Source organism: Anomaloglossus baeobatrachus, chromosome 9 (genome assembly GCF_048569485.1).
Source record: "Anomaloglossus baeobatrachus isolate aAnoBae1 chromosome 9, aAnoBae1.hap1, whole genome shotgun sequence".
Classification (NCBI taxonomy): Eukaryota; Metazoa; Chordata; class Amphibia; order Anura; family Aromobatidae; genus Anomaloglossus; species Anomaloglossus baeobatrachus.
In genome coordinates, this window is record NC_134361.1 from 90,860,458 (window position 1) to 90,875,845 (window position 15,388).

Here is a 15,388-nt window from a genome sequence, read left to right on the forward strand (position 1 = left end):
GGTGACATGCCTCCCTCTTCCCAATTATCGTTGCTGCTGCAGTAACGATGTTGTTTGTCGTTCCTGCGGCAGCACACATCGCTATGTGTGACACCGCAGGAACGAGGAACCTCACCTTACCTGCGTCCACCGGAAAAGGAGGAATGTGGGAGGTGGGCGGGATGTTCCGGCCACTCATCTCCTCCCCTCCTTTTCTATTGGGCGGCGGTTCAGTGACGCTGCTGTGACGTTGCTGTGACACTGAACGAACTGCCCCCTTAGAAAGGAGGCGGATTGCCGGTCACAGCGACATCGCTGCACAGGTATGTGCGTGTGACGCTGCCTTAGCGACAATGTTCGCTACAGCAGCGATCACCACATATCGTGCCGACGGGGGCGGTTGCTATCGCATGCGACATCGCTAGCCGATGCTAGCGATCTCGCAGCGTGTAAAGTGGCCTTAAGTAACTATGTAACTATGTACTGTATTTAACATAACACTGCGGAGAACGTTCAAAGTATGACTGCACTTTCAGGTGACTTTTCCGAATTAGCTGTCACGTGTATATGAAGAATAACACTATTTCTGGGCATTGTATGACTTTTATTCCTCATTATTTTAGCAGTTCCCCCTGTATTAGAGGCCTTAGACATTTCTCCATGTGCCTTTTTATTTTTCTTTCCCTTCAGCTTTTTCCTCCATAAAGTTTTATAGGCAGAAGGTATAATTTGATCCCTCACTGCAGACAGACTAAGGACAGATATGATCATTTTTCAGAGTGAATTATCCGTGCAGGAGATAAGTGACCGATAAGTGGAGAAAGTGGCATTTTCTCTAATATTTTACAACATTTCTTTTCTTCACTTGCACTGTTGATTTATGGAAAAAATAACATTTTTTAAGAATCTGGCACATTTCACAGAAAAAGACAGACTAAATCTTAATCAAATCTGTATAAATATATAATCTTTATTTTGTTCAGGTTAATACATAAAATACATTTATAAGACTACATAAGAAAGCTTACAAAGTTTCAGTGCATATATTCTTTACTCCAGGTGCTTAGGGGCCAACAAATTTCAGGCCTCAAGCCCCAATCACAAAAGAGTTTCACATATATTCCACAGTGATTGGTATATTTGGAATCATTTGGTGTGTGTATATAGATATAAGAATAAAATATATCTAATATGTAGGTTACAATTCATCACGCCAGGAACAACCCTGTGGAAAAAGTTAGTGTTACTTTTAAAACTCCATTGTATTGATTACATAAAAAGTTAAAAAAAAACCAAAAAAACAAAAAAGAAAACCTTTACAAACAACATAGAATGGAATCTTTCTCCTAACTACAAAACATAAATGTCTTACAGCTTTACAGACTTTGTCAAATATGTCTACTTACATCTGCCAAAATATGCTAAATAATAAAATAATATCCTTATAAATTATTTAATGTGCAGGTAGGTAGTTTTATTCATAGTAGTGTTTCAGTGGCTGCGAAGTTCCTCATTGAATTGTGAGTCCAAGCAAGTAAAGCTATTCCCTTCATCCATTTGTATACTGACATATCTAAATGAGATGGTGAGTTATAGATCGGAGGATCAATTAGCGTATTCATTGATTTTACTATTTTAAAATATATTTAACCACTTCCAACATACGCACATAGGTTGTAACTTACACTCTTTTTAGTTCCTGCTCATTCTCCCTCCTTTAATATAGTTTATATTGAAGCCTGTGCTTCCTTTAATGCTTCATGTTGTGTGAAGAAGATGACCCAAATATAGACTTGTATACTTTATATACTTCAGACTACAATACATATTATAGCACGTGATTACTCAGAATTCTAGCAAGTTGAAGTTACACCACCCTAGGGTTCTATGGTAAATTTAGATACTGTGTGTGAAGGGTCTTCGCCAGTTGTATTATGGCCATCCTAAAGACTTAAAGAAGCATTACAATCTATACTTGTTTTATTAAATATGTGTATATGTGCATGTAGTATAGTGTATACCCTTTAACACTAGAAGTCCCAGAAATTTCGAGCTCCCCCTGAAGTCCCGAAAGAGGGTCAAATGACCATTAGTCCAAACTGAATAGAACTAACTAGAAACTAAATGGCTAAACTCAATGGAAAACAACAACCTCCTGTGGTGCGACAGTAATGGCCTTAATTACAGAACAAAAGACGGTGATTATAGGATGTTAGCTAAAATCCTTCAGGTCATTCGACCCTTCTCTGGGTTCCAAAGGTAGAAATGTTAAATGACCCTTCTCTGGGACTTCTAGTGTTAACGAGCCTTGTCACATGACTTAGGATAAAAGCCAAACCAAAATCTTAATTTGCAGCCACAATGTTTCAGGGTGTTGTTTTTCATCAGTGCAAAGTGACACCTTACCCCTTAGATCCCAGTCTTAAAGCAAACCTATCAGGTGCAATATGCACCCAGAACCACAAACAGTTCTCGGTGTATATTGTTAATCCCTGCCTAACTGTCCCTGTATCTAGTAGCATAGATAAAGAGATCTTTAGAAAAAGTATTTCTAAAGATCCCATATGATATGCTAATGAGGCCAGGGACTAGTTGCAAGGGCATTAGTTCCCTTGGCTAGTCGGCCCCCTTAGCATGTTAGTGCACCCCTGGGGTGTGTTAACATGCTAATGAATGTGCAGCATCAGAGGATGATTGCACTCACATCTCCACTGGCATTGCGTCCTATTCCTGGATTTTGGCTCAGTGTGCATGATCCCAGACTTTCGGTCATATGCACTATGAAGCCGGGTGTACGAGTCCTGGCTTCAAACTCGTGTAGTGCGCATGACCGAAAGTCCATGATATGCACACTGAGCCGAAGTCCATCATCAGACGTGATGGCAGGTGAGAGGTGAGCATGACCATCCTCTGACGCTTCACATTCATTAGCATGTTAGTACACCCAGAGGGGCGTGCTTACATGCTAAGGGGGCCGGCTAGCCAAGGGAACTAACACCCTTGTGACTAGTCTCTGGCCTCATTAGCATATTATATGGGATTTTTAGAAATACTTTTTCTAAAGATCTCTTTATCTATGCTACTAGATGCTGGGACAGTTAGGCAAGGATTAGCAATATACACCCAGAACTGCTCGTGGTTCTAAGTGCATATTGCTCCTGACAGGTTCCCTTTAAGCCCCTCACTCAGTCAGATCTCAAACTATGCATATGTATTAATATACTCACCCACCAATGTTCTCTATATTGTCTAACACCGTCTTGCTCCACTTTTACTTGACGTCACCGCTGTGTACAGACTCAAAGGATCACACTTTGCTTCTGGAAGTGGCCTTAACAATCTAAGTCTACAGAGTGTAATAACTAGGTGTAAATGGTAAAACAGACTTCCAGCTTAAGCATAAAGCATAGGGTAAGGTGGTTAGTCTGAACTGTGGTGATGTCACTGACAAGAGGAGCAGAACGGCGCTGGAAAACAGAGAGAGAAGTGGTATGTGAGTATATTAATACATATGAATAGTATAAGATCTGACTGGGTGAGGGGCTTAAGACTTGGATCTAACGGGTAAGGTTTAACTTTGCACTGATGAGGAGCACCATACTAAAACATTGTGCCTGCAAATTAAGATTCTGGTTTGGCTTTTATCCTAAATCATATGGCAAAGCTCGTTAAAGGGTCGATATTGACTTTAGGATTGCAACCTCTAAAAGGTGACACTAGAGTTCAAGTCCTTTTCCTCCTTGATAAGGCATCTATCTTTCTATCTATCTATCTATCTATCTATCCATCTATCTATCTATCTATCCCTCTATCTATCTATCTTTCTATCTATCTATCTATCTATCTATCTATCTATCAAGGCAGGGTTTCTTTAAGAACCATCATAATTCTTACTTTATTAGTAAATGCCTGTATTCTCCATGACAAAACTGAGCAGTTCCTCCATTGTGCCTCCTGAAAGGTTATGTATAAATTAATAACTGGTTGTTACCATTTAAGGCAAGTTCGTATATTATCTGACATTGTCTAATCAGAAGTCACTAAATCCACCAAATCGGAGGAATAACCAAAGGATAGCATAAAAGAAGGTATTTTATAAGGAATACTAGTATTTACTAACACAGGAATGTCATGAAGGTTGACAAGTCACCTTTAAACCAGTAGATTACCTGTGAAATGCCGGTTTGTATATATTTGGAAAACTTTAAGAACTTGCTGGTTAAGACAAAGCTGGTTCTTGAATTTGCATATATTTACAACTTTGTGGATACTATATATAGGTTTTGGACATGCAGCCATGGTAAACTGTTAATTAAAAAAAGCTATATCAATCATGGTTGTGGCCAAGGCTTAGCCGTGGTGATGACATGCTAGGAGGTGACACATCACTGCTGCCGTCTTGTAAACTAGACTGGTGTGTGACCGCGTAACCACAGGCGGCAGATTGAAGAATTGAGTGAATCACTATTTGCTATTTTGTTCCCTATCCGACATACTTTCTATTTATGTAGAACCCTTCAAAGTGTACACTGTAGAGTGTAAAGCTGGGAATGGCAAAAATATATATATTCTTCTATTGACGCTGATTTCATTGGTAAGTTACAACAAAAAATGACATAAAATATATCTGCTTGCTTCTTGCCAATAAGGTTTCTAGAATTAGCATGAAATACAACCCTTATTATATAACACTTTGAGTTTTCCCAACTTTCCTTTACAAGTCCAACAAAAATCAACTACTGTAAGACTCCCTGAGAAGTTACGCAAAACAGACAACCGATCTTCATCCCCAAATTAATTATGCTACATTGAAGAGTATATTATGCACAAGGATGAAAAATGATACTGATGATGAAGATGTATTTTTAATTAGCAAAATGACATTCACAAATCCTTTTCCATCTTCTCTGTGACAAGATCCCAGGTCATACATGTTTTATATGTGAATCAATGCCATGTACAGTTATTTTCCTATATGTTCTAGCTGATGCGTCTTTCTGTAATTGACGTGTTAAAGAAACTATCCAACAGTAATAGAAAAATAAAAAATGAAACTTGCGTGTATTATTAATGGGAGAATCACTGACTTGGAATTGGAATTGGTGGGGATTAAATGATCTTACTTGAATGATTAATATGATTTTTTTTCTTGCAAAACTCATTCAAAGGATTTTTCTGAAATTAAACCAGTCTTCCTTTTCTACAGAAATGGTGACACTTCTGTTACTCCTCTAGTGGTTATATCTGGTATTGCAGTTTATCCCAAATGAAAGGGAATTTTTTCACCAGGATTTTGCAATGTAGGCTGAGGACAGCATGCTGCAATGGTTGAAAAAGTAAAAACATCTGTGCTTCTCTTATCTGTGTACAAGATATTGTTTACTCAAACATTATACTAAATATATGTATACTTATACTAAAGGATTTATTACTTTGCGATTAACATTGGTGTGACTCCTCTGCATGTGCAGAACAGACTGGAATGCCCTCTGCTATGATTGACACCTCACAGTCAATGCATAGTCTCTACTGAGATCCTGGTGTGGGCAGGGACCGCTCCCAGCTCTGCTACACTCAATTCTGAGATAAAGTCAGAACAGCTGCATACAGTGATCTAAGATAAATTTAGTTAGTTTCAGAATCTCTTTGCCTATGTTATGCTGCTCTCAGATAAAGTAGCAAAAACCTATTAACAGATTCCCTTTAAGTGAATAAGGATAACTGCACCAATGGCAGATTACTACTTAGATCCCATAATTGGGTAATTTTATGACTAAATCCTACATAAAGTAGGAATCATACGGTTTAAACTGCACCCAACATCAGGACGACGGCTAAACTATATAAGTAAAGTGCAAGAGACACTACACAATTGTAAATGAATTAATGAACAAAGGTAGGATTAGAAATGAACCTGGCATAGGCATTGATCCACTTCTTTGAACACCGATTTCAATTCAGTGGCCAAATGTTCTGGTTGGAGCTTCATCTGTTAAACTGCAAACACTCCAATACTGGAGTCAATATAAAGTTATGCTGGCGTTTCTTAAACAGTTTACCTTTGCATAAAATAGTACTAAGCGTTATGATGTTTAGTGGTTAGGATTTACAAAACAAAATCCCTGTGTAAGGCTGGAGATATCTTTTGCCTTTAATATTTTTTTCCCTATACTGATATATGGTTAAGGCAGATTTTTTTTAAATATGACCTAATATTAATATAGTGTGTTATCTAGCAGATACCCAAGTATAACCGGGTTTTCCACTACCTGGGCAACCCCTTTTTAACCTAAATTGTCCCTCTTTTAAAATAAAAATACCATATCTTCGCCTCCCACATGGGGCCAATCCAGCAATGACAGCACCAGGTCTCCTGGTGGTCGCGGGACGTTATGCCATATGAGCTCCAGAATCAATTATTGGCCACTATTGGGCTGCAACGCTATCGGACAAACTTCAGACTGATTTAACATAAATGTAATATTAGGACATAGGATACAGACATATGTTACAACACTTATTGATATCATATTCTGCTAAGATGACAGAGAAAGCAGAAATAGTTTACGTATGTCTTAATTTGGTAAATTCCAGAATCTAAAACATAGGAACAAATGTCTTTTAAATGTGTCTGTATTTTGGATATCTTTATATAATCATGTCCATAACAAGACAAACAGAAGTAGTGAGAGCCTGTGGCCTGCAGGGCTCATGTGGCATGATCTCAGCCCCGGGAGAACCGAAATTGCTGGAATGGCTCCGGTGTGGAAGGTTGGTATATGTTATTTTTATTTTACAAGTGGGACTACTTCATTTGAAAAGGGGTTGTTCAAGTAGTGGATAACCCCTTTACCATAAAGGAAAAGAAAAAAAGTTACATCTTGCCCTGCAAACTCAACGAATTAGCCAGCAATGTTTGTTCTCATATACCAGAGGGTTATAGTGAAAAATTGCTATATAAACTTTACACTGTTCTGTACACAACACAGGGAAGGGGTAAGTGAATTCATTAAATTAGAACAAAAGACCAGAGGATATTAGTAAAAATACAAAGACACTAGTAATACTTTAAGGCAACATAATATTCTATCAGATACAACAAATCACTGTAAATCAGCAGAAAAGGACCAAGTAGTGTTCCTGGTCTCCTGAGTTATCTTGAGAACTAAAATACACTAATTACAAAAAGAAGTGGTTTCTTTTAGGCCAAAAAGGCTTGGAATGATACTTCCAAAACCCTGTTAAGGATTTCTTTTTGTTAATATAGAGGGTTTACTTTTCACGGTCCATGGTTTTCAAAGAGTGTTTCTCACTTTGGATAACTTCTATGAATTGCATGATAGCCCATCAAGTCATTGTGTAATACTCTATTTACCCTGTGGTGGCGCTAGATCGGAAATAAATGCTTACTGCAGCCTTGCCCTTAGATATATGTTTGGAAACTTTTAAGAGTTTTGACAACTTATAAGATGAGACCGATCAATTGGATTCTGGCATCAGGGGACAGAGAAACAACTCCATTTTTAGTGAACATTTTATATGCACAAATTTAACTCCTCCTTACTAAAGAACGGGAGTTATGGAGACCTACAAGTGATAGCACCTGTAGGACATCCCACAGTTTTGACTTTATAAAAGACCAAATTAATTATAAGGAAACCTCATTATATATGTAGTGAAGTTAGTTTTGCAATGTGTGTTGGATTATGAAGGAAAAGACATATGAGCATAAATAGACTAAGTATAAGACATCGATTGACATATCTTTCATGTCAAGCTTTAACATCACAGAAATCCAGCAGTCTATGATAAAGCAATTGGCTCAGACAAAATCAATTAATAAAATTAGTGATGTAACAATGCAGGGTAAAGAGGGGATCCATGAACCCCTCCACAATACAGGAAGATAGCAGTGTTATAATTGGCATCTAATGGGTGACGGGGTATTACAGATTTGGGATTGGGGCCCAAAAGCTTCAATTTGTTTAGTTTCCTATATGACTCTTGTGTTTGAAGTGTTTCACAATAAAAGGAAATACAAAAGAAGTAATAAAGATATATAAAAATGACAATCATCAACTGCAGTAATATAAAAAAATGTTCAAGTGTCAATAGCCATAGAGTTTAAGTTATCATGTGCACTTAATGTTTTCCTTAGGAAGAAAGCTTATCTTTGGTGTATGCTAAAACCCTCTTCCAGAAATTAAAATATCACCGATATATTCCAAATAACACGAGTGACAAATTACAAAACCAGTGTACATGCCATGAAATGGAATAGATGAAATTAAAGATGGGTGTATAGAGTGTAGAGCGGTACGAGGACTGAAATCTTGTGCTTTAATAAATTATCAGATGTCCATTTGGTCATTTCGGCTTTCAAAGATGTTCCACTCATCAGGGTTTCTCCTTTATGTCACATCAAACACAATGCTACCTGATAAGATTTTCCTACGGACTGGTGAACCAGCCATGGATCTGTTACATGTCTCTTACGAAAAGGCCGCAATACTAAACGAGGTGTTAGTGGGACCAGTGTAACTTAGGTCCTCGTCACTGGTGCTACACTGGAGGAGAGGAATAATGAATGACAGAATTGTAATCTGGAGGTGGGCTGTGACACTCAAGGTTCAGATCCAGGGGCATGAGTACAAGGTCTTCGAGTGTGACGTCTTCTTCGATTTGGGTAGATGGCTGGTACTTTATATGATTTTTTTCATTCTCTACCAATACCGACTCCTTGCTTTTGCTTACTGCTTTCATTCTGTGAACAGAGAATTGACATTAGAAACCATTTCTCAAAGTAATGTGTTTCTTATAAGCTATGTATGGAAGAAGTTCAAGTAAAGAGCGGTGCATCATCAGTTCAACTCCACGCTCCTAGAATGCATAAAGCCAACTCTCAACTTTCACGGGTGTTATGCCCTGATCTCTGCCTGGAATAACTGAATGTGGCAGAAATGTCATGAAAAGACTTGATATAAAGCGGATCACCTGCAGATATTATGGTGCACACCACGATTGTACAATCCCTTATATTGGAAGCTAAGAGGATGCACAAGCCATTACATGACAGATAACAGTGTTCATCGTTGTCAGGTATTAGACTTGTCAGAAAGATGTGGGCAGGTTGCCAAATATCATGGTGTGCTGGATACCAGCCAGCGTGAAATGTATTGTGACATAATGGAAATGTAATTGCATAATGCTTTGACCACACAGATGTGGGAATATCTGTAAACTAGGGAAACATCCAGCTCTTATTATTTTTAACCTTGTTAGGCACTTATACAAGAGCAGAAAAACAGGGCTGCTTTCTTCCAGACAAAGTGACCCTCTTGTCCTTGGATAATTTCTGGTATTGCAGCTCAGCTCCATAGAGGTGAATGAGACTGATCCAGCCATGGACAGTTGTGGTTCTATTTTCTGGCGAAAACAGTCATAGTTTTTCTAAATTCTGTATTACACAGGCAACCGCTAGTGGAGACAATAGTGGACCTAGCATAATGAGGTATAACCCTTCTAGTCAATAATATAGACACTTGTAGACCCTATGTGTGCTAACTATGTTTCGATTGGTACCTCTATTGTGAGAAACTGCAACCTGAATCCTAAAAAGCCCCTAAAAATCAGGATTAATGATCTCTAAATAAAAAAAATAAAAGAGTGCACAGTACATCCATAACAACAAGATATGGTGATATGTAGGATCACAGGGGATCCAGCCTCTGGACCACTCACAATGATGAGACTGGGGATCCTCCATTTAACTGTTTTGCTCCATTCACTTCTATACACTAGACTTGAGCATGGGCCGAGCATGCTCACTTTGGGAACACCTGTGCTCTAGTGGGACAGCATTTTCAATGTGTATGTAATTGGCTTTAATTAACCAGTTTAGGACCAAGCCATTTTTTGCTATTCCTGACGAGGACACATTTTTGAGGTTTTTTTTCGTACGTCCGGTTTAAAGAGCTGTAAAAAATGTTCTCCTTTGGATACTGAAATAATTTTCATTCTTTTTTTAAAAAATACAGGGGGTTTAATTTTTGTTATGTTCATAATTTCTAATTTTTAATTTTTATTGGTGATATTAGTAGGAAAATAGAGGAATTATGTGTCTGGTTTTCAAATATTTTATATTCTTTTTTTATTACCACAAAGGACTTCTAAATATATATACCGTATATATATATATATTTTGTAAAAATTATTTTTATATCTTACATTTTGTTCACAGGTGACAAGGTGGGTAACAGCAATTTGGATTGGCACTGGGTTTTTAAACATTTATTTTTTATCTACCTTTTATCTATCTATTTATTTTTCATTTATTTCACATATTGAATATATATGCCACCAATAAAGTTATAAAAAACCTTTTTGGGTCATTTCAACATTTAAATACTTTTTTTAAAATCTGATTTCCCCTGTAACTGTGACTAATATTTTAGCACCAGTTACGATTAAAATACAGCCTTTTGGCTCCATAGGAGTGCTGACTCGGTCTCTGAGGGCCGAATAGCAGCTCCTGCTCCCTCACTACACCCAGCGATCATATGACTGCAGGGTCTGGTAGAGGAGGAAGCACCATTAGCGTTTAGTATTGCTATGTATACAGTTAGGTCCAGAAATATTTGGACAGTGACACAATTTTCACGAGTTGGGCTCTGCATGCCACCACATTGGATTTGAAATGAAACCTCTACAACAGAATTCAAGTGCAGATTGTAACGTTTAATTTGAAGGTTTGAACAAAAATATCTGATAGAAATTTTAGGAATTGTACACATTTCTTTACAAACACTCCACATTTTAGGAGGTCAAAAGTAATTGGACAAATAAACCAAACCCAAACAAAATATTTTTATTTTCAATATTTTGTTGCGAATCCTTTGGAGGCAATCACTGCCTTAAGTCTGGAACCCATGGACATAACCAAACGCTGGGTTTCCTCCTTCTTAATGCTTTGCCAGGCCTTTACAGCCGCAGCCTTCAGGTCTTGCTTGTTTGTGGGTCTTTCCGTCTTAAGTCTGGATTTGAACAAGTGAAATGCATGCTCAATTGGGTTAAGATCTGGTGATTGACTTGGCCATTGCAGAATGTTCCACGTTTTTGCACTCATGAACTCCTGGGTAGCTTTGGCTGTATGCTTGGGGTAATTGTCCATCTGTACTATGAAGCGCCGTCCGATCAACTTTGCGGCATTTGGCTGAATCTGGCCTGAAAGTATATCCCAGTACACTTCAGAATTCATCCGGCTACTCTTGTCTGCTGTTATGTCATCAATAAACACAAGTGACCCAGTGCCATTGAAAGCCATGCATGCCCATGCCATCACGTTGCCTCCACCATGTTTTACAGAGGATGTGGTGTGCCTTGGATCATGTGCCGTTCCCTTTCTTCTCCAAACATTTTTCTTCCCATCATTCTGGTACAGGTTGATCTTTGTCTCATCTGTCCATAGAATACTTTTCCAGAACTGAGCTGGCTTCATGAGGTGTTTTTCAGCAAATTTAACTCTGGCCTGTCTATTTTTGGAATTGATGAATGGTTTGCATCTAGATGTGAACCCTTTGTATTTACTTTCATGGAGTCTTCTCTTTACTGTTGACTTAGAGACAGATACACCTACTTCACTGAGAGTGTTCTGGACTTCAGTTGATGTTGTGAACGGGTTCTTCTTCACCAAAGAAAGTATGCGGCGATCATCCACCACTGTTGTCATCCGTGGACGCCCAGGCCTTTTTGAGTTCCCAAGCTCACCAGTCAATTCCTATTTTCTCAGAATGTACCCGACTGTTGATTTTGCTACTCCACGCATGTCTGCTATCTCTCTGATGGATTTTTTCTTTTTTTCAGCCTCAGGATGTTCTGCTTCACCTCAATTGAGAGTTCCCTAGACCGCATGTTGTCTGGTCACAGCAACAGCTTCCAAATGCAAAACCACACACCTGTAATCAACCCCAGACCTTTTAACTACTTAATTGATTACAGGTTAACGAGGGAGACGCCTTCAGAGTTAATTGCAACCCTTAGAGTCCCTTGTCCAATTACTTTTGGTCCCTTGAAAAAGAGGAGGCTATGCATTACAGAGCTATGATTCCTAAACCTTTTCTCCGATTTGGATGTGAAAACTCTCATATTGCAGCTGGGAGTGTGCACTTTCAGCCCATATTATATATATATAATTGTATTTCTGAACATGTTGTAAACAGCTAAAATAACAAAACTTGTGTCACTGTCCAAATATTTCTGGACCTAACTGTATAGCGATAGGGAAGGCAGAGATGGTTATAAATCCTCTCTGCCTTCTTTTCTGGATGTTCGGCTGTGTCTGACAGCCGTCTTCCTGCTCTCACAGATGCAGAATTGCGTGCAGCTACTCTACTGTGCAGTGACATTTTAGGTTATCAATGCAGAGTAGAACGTGGATGCCCAGATATTTAAAGTCTACGGATGGCCTGGAAGTAGTTAACATAAGAATCAATATATAGTGACAGTCAAAAGAATATATTTTGAAATAAAGTAATATGGGGGTTTATACTTTACGGTAGTAAGGGGCATGGTTATTTGAAGAGTAATTGCTTCTTTGAACACTTTATTATATACTAAGCCTAAATCAATCTATAAGTTAAAATATTACTGGGAGACCTATTGTCTAAAATTATTTCTAGAAAATGTTTCTCTCCCTGTAATTTTACATAAAGCTAAAGGAAGTATTTTCACTAATTGCTAAGTATTAGTGAACCCCAGTTGTAGCTCCAGTTGTAACTCACTGAGTATCCGGTTTACCCACATCCACCAGGACACAGGCACGGTCCAATGCCGGCTACATGTCCACTATCCCTCTCCGGACAAATCTCCACGGTTTTTTAACCTGTTTAAGCCTGCAGCTGGCACGGTTGCCTAGTACCTAGAACATATGATTCTTCATCTGATATTATTGAAGACTTGCCACTGTGCCTTTCCACAGTATAATAAGTTCATACATTCGATATGACAGCCATATAATATCCCTTATTGCTCGATTGGGAACATATGGGATTTACCCCTGACCAAGAACGACTGTGATTGTGAATTCAACTCTGATTATTCAGGCTACTTCTTTGGGCTTAATACCCTACATATAGAATTGGGTTTCCCCCTCCTCCTTTCTTTGCCCGCCAGCACATGCGCAGAGTACAAACAGTATCTTGCCCCCAAGGTGTAAGACACGAGTCTCTTCCTATTGCTCATGAATTAACGTGATAAAACTACCTGGGTTACACAATCACAGTATCCTATCCTACTGTCAGACGCAACTGATGATTACGCTTATTATCCGTTGGTGCATATTCATTTCTACAGTACTCTAGTCTGATAGATCCCTTGATAAAGGTCTGATGTAGACCGAAACGTTATATGGGACAGACTTCATTCTTGATTTAATAAAAAACGTATTCAGCACCACCCGAGACTTTTTTGCTATTTCTTCTAAGGAGTGCCGGAGCTTTATATATGTTTCTGAGATTTATTTTTCTCCAGAGCACCCGACTAGATAGTGAGCCAGGCTTATTTTTTCTATTGGACACTCTACTGTGCAGTGACATTTTAGGTTATCAATGCAGAGTAGAACGTGGATGCCCAGATATTTAAAGTCTACGGATGGCCTGAAAGTAGTTAACATAAGAATCAATATATAGTGACAGTCAAAAGAATATATTTTGAAATAAAGTAATATGGGGGTTTTTACTTTACGGTAGTAAGGGGCATGGTTATTTGAAGAGTAATTGCTTCTTTGAACACTTTATTATATACTAAGCCTAAATCAATCTATAAGTTAAAATCTTACTGGGAGACCTATTGTCTAAAATTATTTCTAGAAAATGTTTCTCTCCCTGTAATTTTACATAAAGCTAAAGGAAGTATTTTCACTAATTGCTAAGTATTAGTGAACCCCAGTTGTAGCTCAAAGGCGGCTTTTTGTTTCTATTCGATTGACCTTACAGAATGTAATAATGAACTGGCTAGATGTTATTTGGTATACATGCATGGGGCTTATTTTATTTGGTGCTTTGTTCCTCTGATCTAATGTTTATAAGTCTGTCAAGTGCAGAAAGCAAAGTCATAAGTCACCACAAGTCATAAGAACAGTCGGATCTGGCAGAATGACATGAACAATATTCTATGTTTAAAAAAGCAAAGTAATGATCAACTATAAAGTTTACTATGAAGAATATGTCTGAAATGTGCCCACGGTAAATGTCTCTTAAGTATCCCTACACTGTGTGACTACTGAGTGATATTGTTTCAGCTTTTTGGTTTACGTCTCTGCTGTAGTTATTGGACCAGTTGTGAATATATTTATTTTAGCTGACTGGCTTTTACTAACAAAACCCACATAATATGCATAGAATTGCGTTAGCTGTGCTAAAGAAACCCACTAAGTAAATTCTAGATTCCCAGTGCGGGGCATGAGTGGAGCTGTACATGACATTTTGTATTCTCTCCTTGCAAATTTCAAATCCTTGTGTCATAAAATAGAGACAATCAGTAATGTTGTCCAGTCTACTATGGAGCTACAATGAGGCTTGCAGATGATGGTAAGCAACATTTCGGATAATTCCAATGGTCTTTTAGAAAATGACCGGGGACGGAGGTAACATATTTGCACCAAGTGCTGCTGCACAAAGCTCTATAAGAAAGGGGCCTACTGCCACCTGAAAAATAAAAGAATCATGTTTTCTACCATCTATTGAATCGCGTGTCAGGGATTGGGATACTGTATTTACTGGTGGATGGCAAATGGTTCATTTGCAAGTGACACCCAAGGGATGGGTTCTATGATCATCCATTGGAGAGTAAGGGGTGCACACTTAAGTTGCACAAAGCCCCTCTGCTTTCTCTTTTCCCACTTGGAAACAGTAGTATGATTAAGAGACCCTAATAGTCATAATGAACTAGACACTAAGTGCATATACTGTAAAATGGTTTCCAGTAAGTAACACACAAAGCATGTATTCTTGACTTTGAAATGTTAGGCATTTTTTATGACGTGCTAATGAGCCTGAAACAAGAATTACAGAACACATGTGGATTAAATTAATATAATAGCCTTCTACTTACGCATTAGCAATTATTCCAAAAGGCCATGATCGGGTCTCTTGTCGTTTGAGATACTTCATTTCCACCGAGGAAAGCACCATGCCACTGTCAGATTCTCCCTCCTGTAAAAGAGGATAGACAGATAGTGTCGGTGCAACAATGGACAAAAGTATATGAATATAAAAGGTAATACCTACTATATCTCCATATGCCTCTGATTTCCGAATATATTGGGTTTTCTCATAATGTACATTCATCACTTGGTCATGGGATAGGTTACAAAAATCTGATCTCTGGGAACTCCACTTACTAAAATGGGAGT

General features: G+C 38.3%; 1 protein-coding gene across 1 annotated transcript in view; it reads right to left on the bottom strand.

Moving 5' to 3' along the window:
- Positions 1 to 3,142: 3,142 nt before the first annotated feature.
- Positions 3,143 to 15,388, bottom strand: part of LOC142251251 (vascular endothelial growth factor receptor kdr-like) — a 337,728-nt gene continuing 325,482 nt past the window's right edge. Inside the window, exons 29-30 of the mRNA XM_075323879.1 lie at positions 15,088 to 15,188; positions 3,143 to 8,743 (exon numbers count right to left, since the gene is read on the bottom strand). Of these exons, the coding sequence (XP_075179994.1) occupies positions 8,542 to 8,743; positions 15,088 to 15,188 (303 nt within the window). The 3' untranslated portion in view covers positions 3,143 to 8,541. The remainder of the gene's footprint in view (positions 8,744 to 15,087; positions 15,189 to 15,388) is intronic.